This window comes from Apteryx mantelli, chromosome 16 (genome assembly GCF_036417845.1).
Source record: "Apteryx mantelli isolate bAptMan1 chromosome 16, bAptMan1.hap1, whole genome shotgun sequence".
NCBI lineage: Eukaryota > Metazoa > Chordata > Aves > Apterygiformes > Apterygidae > Apteryx > Apteryx mantelli.
The window spans coordinates 7,601,713-7,623,645 of record NC_089993.1 but is presented as its reverse complement, the minus strand read 5'-3'; the positions used below and the strand labels follow the sequence as shown (position 1 = coordinate 7,623,645).

Here is a 21,933-nt window from a genome sequence, read left to right as displayed (position 1 = left end):
ATTAGATATTAATACACGATTGGAAACAAACAGAGAGCTGAATCTGAGCTGAGGGAAAGAACCTTTCTGTCCTCTCCGCCTGGTTCTGTGAACAAGCAGCCAGACAGCTACTGCTGGCCTCAGCCTACTGCTTTGGGGCTGTTGGGAAGCCAAATCCGAGCTTTCTGATTTCCTTCAGAATACTTCAGGCATTGGATGACTTGTCTGCTTTGAGGCTGCACATTCCCCTTCCTGACATGCTCCTGTTCTGATGCACTGCTGTGTCTGTTGAAGTGTTTGAGATAATATCTGTGGAGGGAGGAGAGGTAGAAGAATATCAGATCTTATTTGGGAGGGGTTTAAATCATGGATAGTGTTTTCCGAAGGTTTTTTTTTCCCCCGCTTTCTCAGTTGGCTCAGAAAACTCGTATTTTGTATCAATGCATGCAGGAATGCCAGCTTGCTGAATTCATGATTGCCTTATAACAAAACCTCCCCAGAATCTACATCCCTGCATGCCATGAGAAGAGCTTGGATTTGCAGCATGCTATATGTTTTGTTTTTGTGATAGAACAGCAACTACAGTGATTTCTCAGGGAAGGTCTCTGGTACTCTCCACCTAAATGATTTAAACCATAACAGGTCACTGCCAAGATTTATACTCTATCTGCAGACCAGTCAGTGGGCAGTGCAGAATACTGTAGATGCCTGAGCATGAAGGTTCTTTGTGGTTAATGAGCACAGAACATAACTGCCCTTGATTTTGGTTTCCAGATGCGTAACAGTCAACATTAACATGACCGAATCCAAGTTGGATACTTGCAGAAACAAGAAGCTTCTGTTTCTCTAACTTATCCATTCATGCAAGAGGGGATTTTGCTCTGAAGTCCAGATCCTTGAAAAGTTTTGTCTCTTGTGCTCACTGGTGTCTTTCTCTTGGGGCATGGTGCACTGCTTTGGGTTGAATTAGCTACTGGAGAGTAAATGTGGAACCATAGCTATCCATGAACACAGAAGCAAAAAAGGTGACTAGAGATCTCACTGGAGGGCTGCACAAGAGGGAGATGTATCTGTGGCACTGGGAGGGAGGTGCAGCTTCCGTCCTAGATGAGGTGGCACGCAGTGAAGGTCTCTTGGAACAGGCCAGAGCCCTCAGAGACCAGGGCAATCATGTAGCAGAGACCTCGGATATTTATAGCTGGAGTTTCCTCAGTGTTTGGACCTCTTTTGCACTTGTCTTTCCCAGCTATTAATGTGAGTAGCCCCAACGCTGGTGAGTGAGAGGCAGCGGTGCTCTTGGTTTGCCTGCCAGCTGTCTCTGTAAGGTTTGGCTGATTATGAAACCGAAAATGTCTCCTTACCTCTCAGACTGCATGTGACATTTAGAATTAGTAACTCAGAATAGTTCATTCCTCTGTCATGCCCTGCTGTTTAAAAAAAAAAGAAAGAAAAAAAAAAAGGCAAGTGTCTTGGGAGGCATGTTGAAGTGTTAAATGAGTGTTTGGAAGTCCACAAGATAATATAGCTCATTGAACCCGGAGAAGCAGCTGCGCAGCGCAATCCGTTGTGGGCTTGTTGACCAGATAGGCTCTGAATTCACGAAAAACTCTCCTTCTAAAATGTTTCCATTTGACTTGATCTTTGTCCCAAGAGGCTTAACTAGAGCTTTGGAATATGAATAGCAGCTGTGAGAAGAAAGAACTAGAACATTCCTTATTTAGGTAATTTCCTAATAACCTCCCAGTTCCCTAAAAATAGTGCAGGATAAAATGCTCCACTGTACCGAATTGGCACTGAGCTGGGAAATGGGAGCTGCTGCATAATCTAAAGCAAGTTCTATTGTGTCTCGCTGTGACACTGACATCAGGAAAACATTTCCTATTTTTAGTTTAATTTGTTGAAATGTCTTGAAGTTCTTAGATGCATAGATATCCATTACATTGAATGGGATTATGCATACTAATCTCTTAAACAGCAGTGAAAATCTCCACCTTCATTTTTAGATCAACATTTAATGTATACTTAGATGATCTAAATGATATAATTATCTGTGATCTTAATGATCTAAAAATATTTAATTAGTATATAATGTCAGAAAAGATTTCCATGTTTAACTTCCTCTACCAAATGATGCAGGTAACCTGTACTGTATATAATGTGACTGTTGCAGAGTGAACCCCTTCTGAGATCCCTGCTTACCTTCTCTGATCTCTTACAGGTCATTTGCCTCCTAGTGCTTAAGGCAGTTTCTTTCTCCTGGAGGATCTTCCTACAGCTTGTGCAGGGCTCCATCACCCAGTGCCGTATCTTACCCCTCCTCAGCAGCAGCTTCAGCACCTTCCAAGTGTCATTATATTCTTCTGTCTTGGCACCACCAAAAATACTGTGCAAGCTGGGTGTTCCTGCTTCTAAACATCATTTACTGATAGCAGTGCTGGAACAAATGTGTATCTATCCAGTGTCGCTGTTTCCAGAACCAACAGAAGCAGCTGCTGTTTGGTGGGCAAACACTGTGATAAGAACATTGTTCACAAGCAAGTTTAATCAGGCTGCAAACTAAGACCTTTGTCCGCTTGTTCTTCATAAACACTGAAGGCAATGAGTTAATAATCTCATATTTGGTAGGCACCAAGAGTGGTAGTCAGAAAGCTGCACGAAAGAAAAGAATATTGGGTCTGTGGGAGACAAGTCTGAATGCTGACCACAGGGTATGAAATTAGAGATATTTGTGTGTCCAGAACCTTTTCTCACAGCTGTTTAAAGAATAGTCCTGGTTTTGCTCAGTTAAGTTCATGTCAACAAGCAGGAAAGAAGTAAGACAAACTAGGGGATAAGAGAAGAAGCCTTGCTGGGGATGAACGAAGCTTTATCACAAGCTTCAGTCTCTTGCAGTGTCAGTTTGTATAAGGTGAGAAAACAAGAAGGGATACAATCCCATCAGCATAATGCTCAGTCCTGAAATAAGTGCTTTCTGGTGGAGAAAAATACACCTTTTGTGTTGTGCAGATTTTAGGGCTAATTTGACCTTTTTGGCAGAAGGAACAGGAGTAATTAACCTGGTAATTCAAACTTAAGAGGTTTGGGTCAGCAAATGACTTTTTAATGAGTTAATGCAGTTTTTTATTTTCTGTGCAGACCAGGGACTGTAGATGATACCACAACCAGTGGTCTGATGATTGCCCGGGGATGCAGTGGCTAGACAGTGATAACTGAGAACATGTCCTTCAGTCTGTGTTGGCTCCTTTGCTTCTCCTTGCCCTGACACACAGCCTATCGTACATTAGGCATACCATTTCTGGGTGTATACCAGTTCACTTCCTGATTCCTTGGAAAAGCAGGACCATTTTGGTTACTAGTACACTTACGAGCCCTTTCTTACTGGACTCATCCTGATATATATTTATATTTCAATTTTAAATAAACATCACCACAACAAAAAACCCCATCATTTTTAGCACTCAAACCATACTTGTTCCATGCTTGAATATGAAGATTCAAGTGGTACCTCATTTTTTTTTGTTTTTTCAGGAACTTAAAACACTACCTTTGTTTATTGGCATGGCTTTTGTACTTCAAGAGACAGTGAGAAGCCACTTTCCTTCTACATTAATGTTACTTACTGATGTCTTCTGCAGATTTCAAATGTTCACATCACTAAATGCATCTCATCCTGTTTTACAGAACCTTTTACAGAATGCATAAGATTCCTGTTCATGAAAAAGACCTTTCAGCCCGACGTACGACAGCTTCCTGAGTAGGGCATCCGTTTTGTTTGATGCCTGTGAAGCAGTGACTTTGAGTTCACTGCGCACTGTGTGTGTTCATCCTCTGCGTAGGAATCAAAAGGCAATACTTTGGGCTGTAGAGTGGGCAGCCATAATTTCAGGAACAGACACTGCTTTAGTTCCAGCTCTGCGTAACTGATCTGCCGCTGTTCTCTAAAACATTGTCTGCAGCTGGTCTGAGCGCTCAAAGCCATATGAAGAAAAATGTTTCATTACATTTTGTTCCGGCTGCTCAGCTGTACTTGAGTCAACATAGACTTTTCACTAGATCTGACTTGTGAAATAGTGTTTCTGGTCACTGTGTTTTGCTAGTCCTGTGCTCCTGTGTATATATCAAATGTCTGTGAATTAGTACCTTCCACTGAAAGGCGTTAGGATTGTTAGGTGTTACCGCAGTCATGCAAAGGTTGTGTTGCAAGTCACTGCTAATGGCAATGTGTTTTTAGCGCAAATAGCAACAATCTTGGTTTTTGGGACTGATGGCTCGTTCAGCTGAATGAAGTCGTCACAGTTCAGTGCACTGCAGCAGCATTGCGCACAATCGTAGCTGACATCCATGATGGCATCTGGTCAGCAGAATGAAGAAGTGCTCATTTACACTTTTATCTCTAGTGCTTATTTTTTGTGGTGGTCTCCAAGTGGGTGGTACCTGATTCCTCTCTTTGCGGAGGGCTGATTCGTAGCGGGTTTATATCACAGAGACCAAGGATGGCTGTGGAGGCTTGGCTGCATTGTGTTGGCTGTCAGTTCTCAGAATATTCCCATGGTTCTTACAAGTCTCCAGGTCTGCTGACTTCAACGCTAGGTTTTCAGGTACCAGCTAATGCAAGTGTCATGAACAACGAACGAGTGCTTCCCCTCAGGACTGTCTCTTAACTTCGCCTGCATGTCGGCTTTGCTAACAGAGCTGTATCACGCAGCAGCATGAGATGTGTGCTCAGGCTTTGGCCTAGCAAAACCCTTGACTTGTCTGTGGCTGAAACTCCCTCCAGTGCCCTGCCAGGGCTCAGAGGCCAGCCGGGAGGAAGGCCCACCCATCTGTCTTCTGCTGGAGAGCAGCCCCTGGCTTTTATTACTCTCTTAGTGGTTTGCAGTGATCAATACTTGAGAAAGAATAGAAGGCCCATGTGGCAATGAGGGCGTTGCTTTACCAGGATCAAATTCATTGGTGTGTTTGGCATTCAGGAGATTGAAGTGGGAGAAGGGATGTCATTTTTCCGTGTGGTATTCCCACTTTCACTTGTGGTTTGACCCTCTCCTGTGTCTCCTGTTGGGGCTCCATGCCCACTTGTCAGGCTCTGTGGCTGTACAACTAGCATCTTCTCATACTTGCTTGAAATGCTGTTTCCAAGTCAGAGCTTGAGCTGCAGAGCATGGTGGCAAAGTCCTTTGGCAGTGAGAAAGGTAAATGAGTCTCTGCCTCTAGAGGGACGGTAGCTATTGGGTGTGCAACCCCTTCACATCTGAAGGAATCGTAGACCTGTTAGAAATGGGGGAAGGGCTATAAAAAAAGGCAATAATGGAAGAGGGCAGCCACAGCAGGAGTCTAGAGATGGGGAGGTTGAATGCAGCAAGCCCAGTGCGATGCAGGACGGGGTTGACAGGTTGGCCTGGAGGCCTTGGAGGTAAATAAAGGTCAGTCAGGGCAGCCTGGGTGGGGCGAGGAAAAGGCTGACAGATCTGATGAAGGAGGCTTTATCTTGGCTTTTCTGTACATATCTTTTCTACCTTCAATTTATATTTCCACTTCCCAGGCACCGCTCTGAGGAGTTTGGCTTAGGACGGGCTCTGCTGGATCTCTGAGCCCTGCAGCCCCGGCAGCCCTGGCGCAGGAGTCCAGCTCAGGGAAACAGGGTCTGAAGAGCATGTTTCAAGCCACAGGCTGTGGGAATGCTTTTAACTCCTCATAGCAGATCTTAGATCTGTATTTAGATACGGTAGGATTTTCAATATAACGTTGATACAATCAGTTAGTAAACAATAACTTTTCTTCTGAATTTCCCATGGGACAGTTACAATTTCTGGTCTCTTTTAGCTTCCCCTGCGCACGCCTGCTTGCCCTGTCCCATCCCTAGGTACCAAGCTGCCAAACAGCATAAACTCTGCCCTCTAGTGCTGCCAGGGAGTAAAAGGTTGTAGGAATGTAATACTGCTGTGCCAGAAGGCTTTGTATGCTTCAAAGTGTCGCCGGAGATCAGGTTAAGCTCATTAATTTTTTAAGGTATATAAGAGCTTGGGCAGGGGGAGGGTTGTATGGTGGTGCTGTTTATAGTGAGGGCATATGATTTGCTGCGAGATAGCCAAAAGCAACCTCAGCTTTGGGCAGCTGATCTGCTCTAATAAAAACTGAAGTGTCTTGAGCACGTATGATATTCATTATGATAAAAATGCAGAATAAGTTGTGAAATAGTAAGAGTGTTCATGTGACTTATGAGTAACTAAAGCTCCCCCTCCACAGCATTGAAGGCGAGTATGTTCCCGTGGCAGGCGATGAAGTCACCTACAAGATGTGCACCATTCCCCCTAAGAATGAGAAGCTTCAGGCTGTCGAAGTGGTCATTACCCATCTAGCTCCTGGAACCAAACACGAGACCTGGTCGGGGCACGTCATCAGTTCCTAAGGTATTCGGTATGGAGCTGCCACTGCGGACACTACGCGTGTGGGGAACTGCTCGACAGCTGACTCTCAGTGAACCTGACCTATGAATATTCTACATATCGTGTAGGAAGAAATGCTAGATTGTCAATGAGGCAGAAGTAGGCCAGAATTGCTGTTTTTACGGCTGGCTTGCTACTTAAAAAAGAAAACAGTTCAAATGTTAATGAAAAAAATCTATATATATATAAACGTGTTTACAAAACTGTATTTTAAAGTGACCTAGTTTGTGTGCTTTTTGGGGGGACAGGAGGGAAGGTTGGGGTGTTTTTGTTCTCTTTTGTTTTTTTTAATCTTGTGAAACGATTCCAGTAAATGCCCAAGCGAATTAGGGAGAGATCTGAATGAAAGCTTTTCTAGAGCAACGGCAGTAGTGAGAGACATGGCCCCGAGGCGCTGTAGGTGCATGAGCGTTTGAGTGCTGCGTTCCCTCGAGCGGCATTTCTGGGAGCGCTAGAACGTGCAGCCTTATTGCTGATAACAGTGCCTGAATACGTTGGCTTGAGAGAGAGAGAGATTCATTGCTGCAATTTGTTTCCTTCATGGAAGGACGTTCACAATCCGAGTAACTGCCGCACGACAGAAAATCTCTATCTAGGCGTTATGCTCTGACAGTTCTGACAGCAACAACTGGTTGCCTTTCAGGTGCAATGTTTTCAAATTACATGTCTGCATATGTGTGGAATATTGTGGTTTTTTTTTTTAAACCTGGATTGTTTGTGAATTTACTTTGGTGCCTTGATGGTTGATTAGCAACAGATTTTATAGGCCAGTACTTAAAAATAATGATTAAAAAAAAAACCTTGTTTGTTTGCTTCGAGCTAAGCAGTAGAAAGCAGTAGAGTGGTGAATACTTAATAGCCTCTGACTGTGTTGGAACTTAACAAATCTGAAGATTACCATTGATTGCATATAGCTGATGCATGTCTGCCACTATATTTTCACTTGGAAAAGGGGGGGGGGGGGGCAAAAAAAGTGTATTTCTGAAAAGCAAGTTATATGCTGTTCAAATCACCATATGTAAAAGCTGTGCGAGTTATTTAGTAGGTTCAGCTGTCCTGTTGAAGTAGATTCTGCAGCTGTGTTTCCCTGAAAAGCTTGTTTGGTAGGATGTGATATGCTCACCCTTGCCGTGGCTCTCTTCTCCGCCTGCAAGATTCCATGTAGTCAAACTAGTGCAGCTATATTAGTGCTGTCCCTACTTGGCTTCCATACATTTTTCCAAATGAAGCATTTTTCTCTATTATGTTCCTAACAGTGGATTTTTATTGACTTTGCAAATAAAAAAATTTTAAAAAACTTGGCATGAAACTCTTCTGTTAGTTGCATGGAACAGTATAATTTCAGCTGCCTGTTTGCAATATTAACAGTCAGCCCTTGCAATGTCATGAAATATCTTAAGACTCTTTCACAGCAGAAGACTATCATCTGTTCCAAGAAGGTCTGGCTTGCAGAGAGCACATATGTATGAAGGTTAGTAATTACTGTCATAGTTTATTTTACCTTAAGGTGTGTCGGTATTATATTATAGGATTTGGGGATTTTTTTTATTTTTTTACACCATAAGACTTTCTAGTGGTGGGTTTAACACTACCTAGCTTGTGGAGAATCACACACTGCTTCCTTTACAATAAATGCTAACATTATAATGCTCTAAGATATGTGTCTTCAGTCTGCTCTCCACAAACTCTGCATTGAAGATGATTAGCATTAAAGGTGGAGGAGGCAGTAGGTACCTGCACATGCACACCTGTATGATATCCAGAAGTATAAAAAAAGCTTTGCAATTTCAACTGATTGACATTACCAGAACAATTAGGGGGTAATTTTACGAGTTTTCTAGCTGCTTAATATATTAATGTAGAATATATACTATTATAGTAATATAGTAGAATATATAGTAATAATAATATATAATATACCTAAATAATATAAATAATGTAAATAGATTTATAGTATATATTTATTATTTATATATTTTATATATATGAAGTATATAATTTGTATTATTTATATTTAGATATTTATATATAGTAATATAGTATATATACTATATACTATTACTATATATGTAAATACATTTATTTCCATTGGATATTATTATGTATTAGATATTATTTATATAAACATATTATAGTAGGGGGGACCAGGGAGGATAGCCTGGTTGTTTTAACTAAAACCTGGGGCAGGAAGGCCAGAACAATCGCTTGGAGGGGGCTCACAGGACAGACCAGGCAGTGCTTAACAGTGCGGCAGCAAAGCTTCAGCCAGGCTGCCGGGGGGGGGACCCCGGTGGGGACTGCTGAAGGCAGGAAGGATTGTGCCTGCTGTGTTTTTTTTTAAATCACACTAGCGAAAATAGATTGGAAGCATTGACAGTCACCAAAAAAAAGAAAAAAGCTGAACCAAGCTGAAGAGCATAATGCAGTGTCTTCTATGATTTTTAGCACAAATGAGTTTATTTTGCAGCAGCACTTGGTTTTGGGAGGGAGCAGTAAGATGGAAACAAGGAACTGTGCATTGATTTATTTATTTATTTAATTTTTATTTTTTTAAGAGGCAGGTTGTTTGCTTCTCACCTGTCAGCAACTTGCACGAGAGGCAGAAGATAAACCGTAGCTATTAGCAATGGCTATTCAAGAATGAATAGCAGGCTAAATTTTAAGATTTCAATGCACGCAGGCGTGAGCATTTGCACATACACTGTTGTATCTGAGAACAAATCTGGATGCTTTGCATAGGTAAGTTCCTGCAAATACAGGAAACACCCGTACAGCAAGTAACTGAATAATGAGATGCATCACATATGCATGTGCACATACACACGCACACACATGCCGAGCTACTAAAATATGGCCATCTTTAAAGATCTTTCCTGGTCCAAAGTTTGCCTTCATTGCCTGTACTTTCAATTCAGCAAGGATACGCACTGCTGAGGCCAAATCACCCTCTGGAAATAGGCACATGAGAAGTGTTAGAAGGCTAGATACACAAGGACATCAGAGCATTCCTCTCCTTTTTTGGGAGCCCTTTGGGGATTTTGTTTTGTGTATAAAAAAAAAACAAATAAACCAGACTTTAACTGTATAAGTAAGTATTATGCAAGTATTGGAAAGATTCAAGTCAATCATTTCAGTGTACAGATGGGCAACACAGAACAACCAGATCTGGTTTGCATATTTTATTTGCCAAAATGACAAGTTGTTTGAAACAGTAAATTTTTCATAATAAAATGAGATTTTTATTTTCCTTTTCTAAAGTAAGTTGTTCACACACAAGATACTTTCCTAGTGTCAGATAAGAAAAGTAATATTAACAGTTACAGTGAATGTCATGCTTTAACTTGTATCTTAATTGAAATGTATTTTTTTTTTTGTTTATCTTAGCACTAAAATTTTACCTACCCTTAAAGTCTTACCAGGAAAATCAGAAATGAAATTAGTGACAAAAATATATTTTGCTACTATGCTTAAGTTTGCTTAATGATAGCTTTTTATTGTTGATTAAAAAGAGTCTGCAAACAGTAAAGGTACCGTTAATTGTACTGTGCATTGGCACCACAGTTATTTTGAGAGGTAACTCTAGCACCGGTTGGTCTAGCCTTTCCACTGGCGGTGGACTCAACACACCACCTGACCATGCACTGCAACATGCGCGAGGCTCAGTTCTGCTTTCCTACCCCCAGAAGGAAAGAAAATCTCTCTCTTCTACTTCTCAAGAAGAAAATCCCAGATGACAGATAATTCATGTTTTTTAGCACAAAGTAGTATTAAAAAAAAATACTCTAAAACTTTCATCATCTTTAAATAGCAGCTTCAAAATCAAAACTAGGCATAAAACTTTGCAGGCTATTGTAAGACAGCCATAAATCACATACAGACAGAATCCTCCCCCCCACCCAAGCAATTAGTTAGCTAAGGAAGTTTACTAGTTACTTTTCAAAAAAAAGAAAAAAACAAGGACATCAGAATTGAAAGCCACAGTTCTCCATCTTGTCATATACAGATTTGTAAAGCATTTATGCTGTCAAGTGTATCTTAGACTATGCATTATTAAAGGTATCAATCAATCACTTTTTCATTTCCTGGGCTTCTGTACATTTAAACACAAACGCAAGCAGTCAAACTGTGTTACTCTTAAGCACAATATATCCTCAGTTTTAGCCCAAGCTAGTAGTTAGTCTACACTCAAGGAACTTGTGCTGACAGTAGAGGAGGAAGGGGTTAATTAACCAGAAACATCTAGTTTTCTGAGAAATGTGGATTACTGTTCCCAAAGTAACACTTCACAGGAAAACAGATGAGACACAATAAAGTCTTTTGGACTGGTGACTCAAATAACAACCTGCCCAAAAGAAAACAAAGTACTTGTGCCAATGGAAACTCTGAAAGGATGGTCCCAAACAAGCTCTGCTGTCCTCTACGGGTCAGGAAGGTTCTACTCACTTAAAACACTTCCCTTTAGTAATGACTGATCCACAAAGTACTTGCTATTTATGACCAATTATGAAAGATAATACAGAATGAAGCAAGATGTTTTGAGTTACTTTTAACTGTTTTGTAAGTGTGACGTCTAAAAGAAAAAAAGTCTTTCATTTAAAAAACAGCTCTTCACAGATTCTTCTTGTATCTTGTGGTGATGTGACACTGTGGCCTTCTGTTCTGGAGTCTGTGAAAATTTCATAGTCATTCCCTCCCTGTAAACAGAAGAGAAAAAAGCAGAAAAGGATTTAATGTTATTTAGCTCAGCATACAGTCGGTTGGGAGAGGGGGCAAAGGCACAAAGGAAATTCTAAAAAGAATCTGAATTGACCTCAGACTTAAAGGGTTGCTAATGAACTACCATGAGGACACCTTTAAAGCAGCCTCCTTAGTCAAACTGAAACATAGGTTCAATTTAGCTAGTGCTTGTTAGTACAGTACTTAGGTCATTGCTGCCAGCTAACAATACTGTTATCTTGCTGGCTAACGTTTGGATATTACAGTTGGAACTGGTTACTAGTCAGAGGATATTGATGAAAGAGTCTTTCCTGTCTTTATAATAGGATACGCAAGCAGCAGCATCCTATGTTCCTTTTAGCAAGCAGTAGAGTAGCTAGCGTAACTAAACAGAATTTGCAGGGCTGGAGCAAGTCTTATTCTAAAAGTTTCAGAACTTCAGGTTAGTTACTGAGAGAGACAGTAACTCTTGCAAACCACAGGAGATAATGTATCGTCACATCTGAGATGCTGTCTTCCAGAAAGCTAAAAACTGCAAACCGCCAAGTTAATATAGTTCTGAGATTTTGCATAATGTGTTTGTAACACACCTGTGCTGAAACTTCTGCAGAACACCACAAACACTACCATAAGGTAACTTCCTGACCTGGATGCTAGAATTGGTAGTAAAAGCAAAGAGTTTGCAGTAGAAGTTTAGCTATGTTACTACTTTCATATAGCAACGCAGTATTGATTTTTAATTGTTTACTTGTTAATATTAAGGTGTAAAACTTGTTGCAGAAAATGATACCAGCACATGATATTTGTAACTCATTTGCATTATCCTCTTCCTTCCAGTTTGTTTCCTTTCTTTTCAGCTAAACCAGTGTTAACATTGTTGTTCCTGTTTTGTCCTTGCTAGCTCTGAGTTTGACCTGACATTTGTAATTGGTTACTCATCACAGGAGAGTGACGAAAGGTTCTTTCACAGCTGGCTCAGTGAGCAAAGGAGCCACCTGCAAGAGCAGAGATCCCTGAAAGAAGTTCATGCACTACAGGGAACAGGGTACCTACTTTTTGTGTCACTTGCCACCCTACTTTCCAGTGAGTCAACAGCAACTCTTGCTACCTCAAAACACTGAAAATGCTGCACTGCCAATGACAGGGTTTAAAACCAGCTGTCCATAAACTCATTGCCACAGGGCCAAGTAATTGCTTTTGCAGCCAGTGTCAAGGGGAAAAAAAAAAAAATTTAAGTGTTTCTTTTTCTTATAAAACTTAGCCTGTTCTCAAAGCGACTGCTGCAGTCCCTTGGCTGTGTTCAAACAGCCTGAATTCCAACCAAGGCCTTGTGCCTGCTGTTCCCTTTGGCTAGCTCTAGTCAGTTCTCTGCTCAGTGTTCGAAAGCCTCTGAATCACCCTGCAGAAGCCTTCTGAGGTGTCTAGTTCTCTCCACTGACTAGGGACAGGGATAGTTTCAGTTCCTGAATGTAGAGACAGGTGCAGTGGTTAGCAAAGAAATGGTATCAAATTAAATGGAAAAATGAATATGTTTAATTACCAGCCAACAAGAAACATCTATCTTCTACCAAACTACCATCAACCTACCACACAGGATAATCAGTTTTATAAAGTCAAGCCACCTAGGTTTTTAACATAATTACAGAATTTTAAAATATATTCCAGTATTAACCCTGTGAAGAACATTGTGTTCACTTCAGAGAAGAGAACAGAAATCTATGCTTATGGCAATCCCTCAGCATTACGTTGAGCAATACTGCACAGCCAGTGAAAGAGAGCCACACTTACGCTCTGCCTTTAATTCGTAAGGCACCTGATTAGAACCTATGTGGCTTGTGGTTTAAAATGGAAGCTCTGAAATGTATATACAAAACAATATACTCACTGGCATAGTCTTATCTCCAAAGAAATAAATAGTCTTGTATTCATCTTTGGCAACAATTCCTAAGCAGTACCTCTTATCCCAGCCATCTGGAAACACATCAAAGCTTATCTGGCCTCCTAAGATAAATATGAACCAAGCAAATTGTTTTATTATAAGAACACATTTGTGAAGAAGAGAACAAGTGAGGAAGAGCTTTGCTGAAGTCACAAAAATGTTATGAGAAACTGCAGTTAAGTCTTAGAATTACAGAAAGTATTTTATAGGGCATCAGTTACTACAGTTGTGATTTACAGATTATTTATTAACCCATTAAATAAATGTAAAAGGAATTTTAGCATGTTCAGTTTGGGAACCCAAACAGTATTGCCTGCAAATCTATCAAAACTCTCAAACCAACTGAATCTTCTTTAAAAAATTATATTGTACTTAAACTTTTGATTTTTGAGAAGAAACTACATGACCGAATGCAGCCAGTGCTGTATCATAGTGTTCTCACCTTCTAAATACTGAGAAATGAATCTACATGTTCTGTCTGGATCAGACAAGAACTACCTTTACCACTGGTTCTTTTTTACTATAGTTGAGGTTATTTCATATTGATTTTTTTTTGTCTTTAGTATAAAGACTTTTTAAGGCTTTCAAAATAGGAAAAGGAGAAAACCAGCCTTTTAAACAAAGCCTAACAAACAACAATTTCAACTTCATTATTACCAACCCTGACTTGACATTAAATCTGTTTCCTAAAAGATTTTTTTAAATATCAAAGACTGTGAAAAAATGTCAGTTTTTCTTTAAACTTGCATTTGCTTTTAGATTTTCTTTCCTCTCCTTCCTCCCACACAATGCAGCTACAGAACTGAAGAACTAAGGGCTACTGGAACTGTACTGATGTAGTAAGTATTTCTGATCAGAATTGATTAGCAGAAACAATTCTGACTAATCAGTATGTTTTGAAAATGAGCAGAATCAGTCACATAACTGACATTTAAAAGACAATCAACTAATGACAAGCAATGAAGTTCTCTTTGTTGGTGGATTTCAATTAAAATGTACTAACTGAAAGCCTAAAAGGAAAAAAAGCTTAATCTTGCAGGCAATGCTTGCAACCACCCCCATAGTGAGAACTGTCATACAAATGAGAGGTTATGTCATATCTATGAGAGGATATGATTTGTTTTAAATGTAATTTAAATGAAATGACTTGTTTTAAATGAAAATCTTTTAAATATGTTACCTATAGAAAACGTGAGGCCTTTTCCTGCAAATTCTCTTTGTAAATCAGCTACAAATTTCTCTCTTATATGTTCCTTCTGTTAAGAAAAAAAAAGAATGCATCAGTTATGAGCTGTGTTATTTCAATGATTTGAGGGGGAAAAAAAAAGAAAACATCCAAAAAATTTGCAAAGGTCCAAGTACCAGGAAAGTGTGATATAGCTATAATCTATTAATACTTAAAGTATGTTGAGAATATTTCTACATTAATCTGTTAACAACTTGTAAAAAGTGAGAGCAAAACTTGACATACATACTGTGATATTCACATTTCTATCTGAAAATCTTAAAATACTAATGAAGTATGCCTATCTCCTGTTAAAATTCAGTTTTACAGCGGGGGAAACTGAGGCACAGGAGGAGTCTTAAAAGTGCCATATACTCCAAAAATGGTATTTTCAGAATGCCTTGGGCTTAGATGTGTTTAGGCATCCATTAACTGAGTCACAGTCAAAGATCACTTTTGAGGAGTTAGAGTTCAGTTTTTGTATCAGGTCAAGAAAACTTATTATGGTGTAGGAGGGACCAGAACGCAGGTAGCGTGGCTCAGATTCATTTCAGCCTTGCATAGTTAGCTATGTGCAAGGGGGATAAAAGATGAATAGTTTAGTCAAGGCTTTTAAATTTTGCTTTAAAAGGCTTAAAAGATTTGACAAGAAAAGGAATAGTTTTATTGGTGCGAACAAATACAAAAGCTGGTATAGCAAAGGGCACTCCAGATCAGGAGGGTTTCCTCTCTGACAGGGCTTTGCAGGAACATTTGTGTAGAAGTGGACATTCAGTACTCTGCATAGAGTACTGAAGAAACAAATAAAGCAAAGCTACCCTTCCTGCAAATCACCGTACTATTGCTTCAAAAAGCTAGCTATTGTATACATTTCCTGAAGCCTGACCTAGAAGTTTGTTCAACCACATGGAAAGAATTAAAATGAAAAACTGGACAAAGTGCAAATGCTTTTTTAAAATCATAACCTGACCATAACTGCCTCTCTCAGAAGAGTCATATATTTTCAAGAGTTATAACTCACCTTATCAAGTTCATAGAACTCAATGCGTTCTTCCTGGCTGCAGCTTCTTCCAATGGGGGACACATTTAACATCCCATTTCGGAACTCAATAAAAGTACCCCTAAAAAAAAGAATTGATTAGTAGGACAGAAAATAGATGAAAAATAGCTTGAAATACTGAGTATCACAATGAGGTTTCATTTAATTCTAAAGACAATGGGAATCAGAGGTCTCCTTCAGCCTCTCACTGTATGCATGAAAAAACATCAATACCTCTACCACCGAGGAGTCTTTCAGACTTTTATGTGAATCTAGCAGCCTCAACATTGCCTTACTGACTTCTGGTTTTAAAAGTAAACTGGAGCATCCTGTCAATCTGACTTTCATACCTGAGAGGCCAGTCTTTTAGCTCTTGGGTGAAAGGACAAAATTCAGAGCTTCTAGCTAGCCTCACATGAAGTATGAATTAATGTCTTGAGCAGCTGCATCCTCAAGTATCATATAGAACAGATCTTACTGCAAACTTCTATTCTCTGGAAACCACTGTACTGCTGAATTCCAAACATACCAAGGGAATATTTTTCCTATAAAAGTTTAATTTCCTTCCTTCTTAAGTGAGAATGATCAGGATTTCAAATCCTATAGAAAGTCTTGCCCATCAAAATCCAGAAAGACAGAAAATAAACAGTTCTGGGAGTACCTTTGAATAAAAACACATCTTGTAATCCTTTTTCACCTGCTCCAGATGGGAGCTTGTCTTTGTATGCGTGGATTGTTCTCTGTCTCTGTTTCAAATATAGTGTTCCTAAAACACAAATTATTTATTTTCTGCTGAACTAACAGTTTGCTTTATGTATTGATGCTCAACACTAACTCAAGAGAATATGGTGACATTGAGATGCACATACCTTTTCTTTGGCAGTTTAATCTTTGCAATATAACTCAGGCAGTAGTTGATTACATCTTGAAGTATGTCCTCACCCAAGTGACCCTGAATGTTCTAACAGAAGAAAGACCTTTTAACCGAAGGTTCAGAATTTGAGATTCTAAAAACAGGTCATGTAGAGAACACAGATACTGGATACTCAGATATGGTTAATACCAGGAAGAAACAAGCCTTCAAGAAATAATTCAGCTGAGGCACATGCGATACTGACTAAAGGCTCCCATTCTTTTACTTTTTAAACTGTAACAACAAACCCTCATTTAACATGTTGCATACAGGCACCTGCTTTAAAAGTAAACAGTGTGGGCCAGAGACAGAAGACCTAAATGAAAAGTCACAGTTAAAGTCTACTGTAGCCAAGCATGAAGAAATGGAGATCATTACCTCAATAAACTGGAAACCACTGCACCAGTCAGGGTCCATTTTAATTTTTTTTTTTAAATCTCCATTAGTTATGTAGACGCAATGAAGGTGATGAGGGTATCTAGAATCACTTGTACACTTTTATTCACTTAGAGCATTTACTTAAGCTTACACAGTGTATCAGAACATACAGTCTTGAATTAATCCTAAAGAGCGGCTACAAGTGATAAAACGAATTTGCTGAACCCTCAGGCCAATGGGCATCAGCTATGACATGCTATCTTCCATAGGAACTCTGGGAGCAGAGGCCTATGGATAAGTTGACAGAAATGTTGCTCCAGGATTTTCACTGTTCTCATTTGGCCAGACAATCTAGGCTCCCAACAGCTTTTGGTTTTGAGAACATCCCAGAGAAGAAAGCTTAAGGTGAAGATCATCATTGCACAAATCAGAGAGCCAAATGAATGATCTGTTACAGAAATAACATATAACAATAGCAGCAATGCCAGCCTTAATTAGGAAGGTGATTACAGAAGACTGCACTGTGGCAAGAAAGCAAAATCTTGGTTAGAAAATTTCACTTTACTGAAAATTTTAAACATACCTGCTTGCTCAAGAATTTCCCATCTTTGTATGCTACAAGACCGTTTTCTGGAAAAACATAGTCAAATTTTTCAACCACTAAAACGAAACAAAAAGGCAGTGATTTATAATTTTTCCCTAAAACACTGTATTTTTATGGAGAATCTTCTTATATATTAAATAGGTTAAAATACAGCAAACATTAGATCATAAAGCATGAAAGATTTAGCAGCATCACATTGAGCTCAAGATCAAAACCACTCATTTCTGCACTCATTTCTCTCACTGAGATTAGCATGCATCTCAAATCATATTGAGGTCTTTCAGTTAAGTTGCTTGTACTTTGTTTAGAGGCTCTTCCTCTCCCACAAATGTGTTTTTTTGCACTTAAATGTAAGGACTACTGAATACCTTAAATATTGCAAAAACCTGGCGCACAGCCTGGCTAGAGAGCAAATAAAATACTACCATTTTAGAGTTGTTTTTTCGACAGTAAGTCAGATGACCGACCACATTAGATGACCGGGAGCTGTGAGAATCTTGCTACAGCGTGCAGCAAGAGGCTTGCTGGAGACTGCCGTGAGGCCAGACGAGTTCTGGCTCGTGCATCACGGAGGCTATCGGGGCCTCACTTACGTACAGACCGTCACACTACCGTTAGGTCTCTCAGGCAGAAGGAGGAATGCCTCCCAGACGGGAGCTAACAAAATCAGCTCCCTCGGGGATAAGCCAGACAACTGAGCAGCCGGTACGTGTTCGCGTTATAATTTACGTACATAATTCAGTTTTAAGAGCCCAATGTTCAAATGCCTTTCTAAGGCGCTACTGCAAAGCCTGAATTGCACCGTTAGTAACAATCCTTTAAAGGGACACCTAAAGATCTGTAAAATGCAGATGCAGTTTCTAAACGACTATAAATAACTTCCAGGAACTGAGCGGGACGCAGCAAAGCCAGGGCAAGGCCAGTTCAAAGCAAGGGCGGAGCAGAGCGAACAGGGAAGCGCCTGTGAAACCTCTCGGCGCGTCCGGCCCCTCCTTACCGTCGTCACCCAGCTGCTCCTTGATCTTTTCGAAATCGGAGCCACCCACGACGCCCACTCTCACCTTCTGGCGCAACTTCTGCAGGAATTCCGCCATTTCCGCCGTGATTTTCTGGTTCCCAAGAGAGAAGAGGCAGGTCGATCAGCCCCCGCGCGGTTACAGCGAGGCGCCGCGACGGGGGCGAAACGCGCGGGCTTCAACCGCGACGACACCGCCCGCCCGCGACGCGAGGGGGCCGGCGCCTCCCGCAGCTCCCCCGCGCCCGGGCTGGGGGGAGCCGGGGGGAGCCGCCCCGCCGCGCCCAGCCCCCGCGGCCGCTGGGGAGGGGAGGGGAGGGGAGAGGCGGGTGCTCCCGCCGCCGCCGCCGCCGCCGCACTCGCCTGCCGCGGCGCCGTGAGGGTGCCGTCCACGTCGAAGAGGCAGAGCGCGACGGTCCGCGGCGCCGCCATGGCGCCCGGGGCACGGCGGGAAGGGCGCGGCGCCGCCGGCCCCTCCCCTCCCGGCCCCTCCCCTCCCCTGCCCTCCCGGCCCGTCCCGGCGTGCAGCGCGGCGGCGCGGGGCGGCGGAGCGCAGCGCCATGGCGGCGGTAAGCGGAGCCGCGGCCTGAGCCCCGGGTGGCGGGACGAGACGGGACGGGACGGGAGGGCGGCGCGGCGCGGCGCGGCACTGCACTGCTGGGGGCGAGGCGTCCCCAGCCGGGGAAGGACCGGCCCCGGCCCGGGGCCCTGCGCCGGGGGGGCGCGGGCTGAGCGGGGCCGCCCCTGAGGCGCCGGCGGTTTGTCCGGGGGCCGTTTGCGCTAACGGCCGGGGGGAGGGGCGGCCCCGCCGCGCGCTGCCGCTAACGGCCGGGGGGGCAGCGGGGCGGGGAGGCGCCGGGGCCCCTCGCGGCCTGGCAGCGCGGGCGGCCGGCGGTGCGAGGGGAAGGAGCCCGCGACCTGCAGCCGTGGCCGTGGCCGCCCCCGAGCGCGTAGTGCGGCCCGCGGCAGCGCTCTCGGGCTCCGTGTACCGCGCTGCCGTTCTGCGCGGCGCCGCGGGCCAGCGCCTCCTGGTGCTGCCGCTTCCCACGGTTTCCCTCAGCTCGTCCTCTAAGTGCTTGCTGAACGTTGCGCTGGTGGCCAGCAGCCCCAGGGTCTCTTCCCTCTTTGCTTAGGGGAACCTGCAGTACCGGTCCTTTTCCTTCGAGTCTGCTGAAAAAGTGGAGAGCCGGGGGTGCCATAAGGCTTTGCTCAGTAAGCTAATTTCGGTATCAGTTCTGGTATGAAAAGTGCTTTCTGTCTGTCTTCATCTGCAGAGACACAAGTGTGAATATCAGCTTCCCAACATAAAACTCATGTTAAGTATACAGTTACAGTGAGCTGGGGGGGCTTATGTTGGCTGTCTTCAAGCTGCCTCAGAAACAGGTTCTGAGCTATTTATTTGCTTATAAAAACAGTCGAGGAAGACTTAAATATTATACTGTGGGAATATTTTCTTGTAGGCTAGACTCTGCATAATTAGGAGTAAAGCCTGCATGACACCATCTTTGGGGAGATGTCTACAAAATGAGTTCTGGACAAGCTTGTGGAAAAAAGAAGATATTTGCCCATCCTGCTTTTTTGGTACATGGGTGTGTTTACAGCCACAGAACTGGCGAGTTAACGGTGTTAATACTTACCTTAGGACACAGCAAGCGCGGTCTGAGTGTTTGTGCAGTTCAGCCTCCGCTGATGTGGTCCAACCTAAGGCTGTGGATGAGAAAACTGAAGAGTTCAGGCTGGTCTACAGGTTTCCAGGGATTAAGTACTGTAGAGTGTTGTCGAGAATGAAGCTGCTACAGACTGCCATCACCACAGTCACGTTGCCTCCTGTCTGTTACCTGTATCTGCACGACCAGGTTTCCCAGACTATCCTGTTGTATGCAACTGGCATTGCTTGCTTTGCTGGTGGGATGTTGTATGGTATGAGCTATTTTTTCAGACGAATCATTGGACTAATCTACTTAAATGAAACTGGCAGTACTGTCAAAGTGGCCCACTTGACCTTTTGGGGAAGACGGAAAGACATTCTGTGCCCAGTAGAGACAGTGATGACTTTGGGTGATGTTGGAGATGGCAAAGAGGAGTTACTTCTCCAGTTCAAACGGTACAATAGTACAGATATCTTATATTTTACGCTTAAGTTTGGTCAGATTGTAGACAGAGAGAAGTTTATTCAAATATTTGGAGACTTTGTGTGATGCAGCAGCTAATTTCAAGTGAGTGATTTTTACATGGTCATTGTGCTTATTCTTCTGCGAAGTTTAATGATTAAACCAAACTGACACAATTCCATTGTTCTCCTATGCAAAGTCTGCTTGTAAGTGAAAGTAGAAGTGGTAAAGAATGATCCCCTTATAGTTAGTTTAAGTAGGATCTCTTCTGTTTTGGATACACTAAGTGTGCAGTCACCAGCAGCTCTAAGTCTAAATCACCTTGCTTGGAATGTGCAGTAGCAGGTGCAATTACTGATGCCGACTCTTTCAGCTTGCTTCTTAGACTGAGTGTTTTGAATGTTAAAAACTGTTGAAGGGAAATGCAGTACCATGTCAGAGCATCCTCACTTTTAATCGATTGTTCGTTTTTAGGAAACTTTGGGCTAACGGGGAAGTCTCTTGAAATTAAAATTTTTCTCGTATAAGCATGTAATAAGTAGTGCTAGATGTCACAGAGATATACAGTCATGCATTAATGAAATTATGGGATAACTGGAAAGACTGATATATAATGCTGTAGCAGTTTTTCTAGCAGAGAAAGTCAGTGTTAAAGAAACAATACTTTGACCAGCTTCTTGTGAGCGCTCATGATGGGTGAAGGGGTCTCCTGGCAAGCTCTTCAGGGAGGTGAACTAACTTGGCAATGCAGGGGGTGCATGCTGCAAGATAAATTGACAGTTAGTTGTAAGGGCAAGTTAAAGACTGGGACAGCATTCCAGAAGCCTCTAACAGAAATTGCTTTCCTACTGAAATGGAGGGAAAAAAATACACCTGAACCTGTCAGTTAGAGGGACAGTGTATGATCCCTCAATCAGTGTTTTTTGTTTGTATCCTAATCATCATTTTCTGAAAACTGGGAAGTATCTGCTCTTCACTGCATGTGTTCATGTTGTGTTTGTTTTAGGCTATAGACATGAATGGTACATTTAATCAATGCTGTAACTCTTGAGTTGCACAAAGTGGAGTAAATATTGCAAAATACCCTTCTACTTACTGGATTTGGATAAAAAGAAAGATGAAAGGTAGAACAACTAAGAGCTATGTTGTATTAGGGCTGAAAGTATAATAGGTGTGGCTTGTGTTCTGTCAAATTGTAGAGTTGATCACCTCAGCACCTGTGTCCATGAAGGACAGTGGCTTTATTCTGTGGTGGCAGTAGGAGTCTTCCTTCACTAAAATCAAGACCCGGCTAGAAATGAGAGGCAGGGTTTAACCCCAAGAAAGAATCGAGCCTGATCACTTTTAACATGTAAATTTTTTTTTAAATTGTCAGATGCAAGTTTACTACTTACACTGCTCTTCTAGCTGTTAATTCATTTGAAACAATGGCAAATAAACGTAACCCTCAGCAACAAGGAAGTTTGGAGTGTTCATTTTTCCTGTTTCTCCCTCAGGCCTATTCAAACCTCTGTCTCTTGGTGGGGCACATCAGTAGATGTGGATAAGTAAAACTGCCATTAAAATGCGCA

At 42.1% G+C, this 21,933-nt stretch overlaps 3 protein-coding genes across 13 annotated transcripts in view; 2 read left to right on the top strand and 1 right to left on the bottom strand.

The window, feature by feature from the left end:
* The window catches only part of CARHSP1 (calcium regulated heat stable protein 1), a 40,862-nt gene extending 33,478 nt beyond the window's left edge, over positions 1 to 7,384 (top strand). For all 3 annotated transcript variants that reach the window (XM_013940220.2, XM_067306110.1, XM_013940219.2), the window contains exon 4: positions 6,223 to 7,384. In XM_013940220.2, the coding sequence (XP_013795674.1) occupies positions 6,223 to 6,385 (163 nt within the window). In that variant the 3' untranslated portion in view covers positions 6,386 to 7,384. The remainder of the gene's footprint in view (positions 1 to 6,222) is intronic.
* A 2,202-nt stretch (positions 7,385 to 9,586) lies between these two features.
* On the bottom strand, positions 9,587 to 18,714 carry PMM2 (phosphomannomutase 2). 2 transcript variants are annotated; one of them, XM_067306266.1, is made up of 8 exons: positions 18,615 to 18,714; positions 18,234 to 18,345; positions 17,216 to 17,292; positions 16,211 to 16,302; positions 15,324 to 15,423; positions 14,258 to 14,333; positions 13,024 to 13,139; positions 9,587 to 11,116 (listed from the first exon to the last, which is right to left on the bottom strand). In XM_067306266.1, the coding sequence occupies exons 1-8, from the start codon at positions 18,681 to 18,683 to the stop codon at positions 11,012 to 11,014; spliced, it is 747 nt and encodes a 248-aa protein (XP_067162367.1). In that variant the 5' UTR covers positions 18,684 to 18,714; the 3' UTR covers positions 9,587 to 11,011. The 2 variants fall into 2 exon arrangements, with proteins under 2 accessions (XP_067162367.1, XP_067162368.1); XM_067306267.1 differs by having other exon boundaries at positions 17,216 to 17,262.
* Positions 18,715 to 18,740: 26 nt separating this feature from the next.
* TMEM186 (transmembrane protein 186) overlaps positions 18,741 to 21,933 on the top strand; it is a 32,146-nt gene continuing 28,953 nt past the window's right edge. For 5 of the 8 annotated variants that reach the window (XR_010885816.1, XR_010885813.1, XR_010885814.1 and 2 more), the window contains exons 1-2: positions 18,776 to 18,820; positions 19,712 to 20,467. Coding sequence is in view for 1 of the 8 variants with exons in the window: in XM_067306265.1 (XP_067162366.1) it covers positions 18,812 to 18,820; positions 19,712 to 20,449 (747 nt within the window). In the remaining 7 variants the exon portion in view is untranslated. Of the gene's footprint in view, positions 18,821 to 19,525; positions 21,820 to 21,933 lie in introns of those variants that run through there. The other 3 variants (XM_067306265.1, XR_010885818.1, XR_010885819.1) reach the window with 3 other exon arrangements.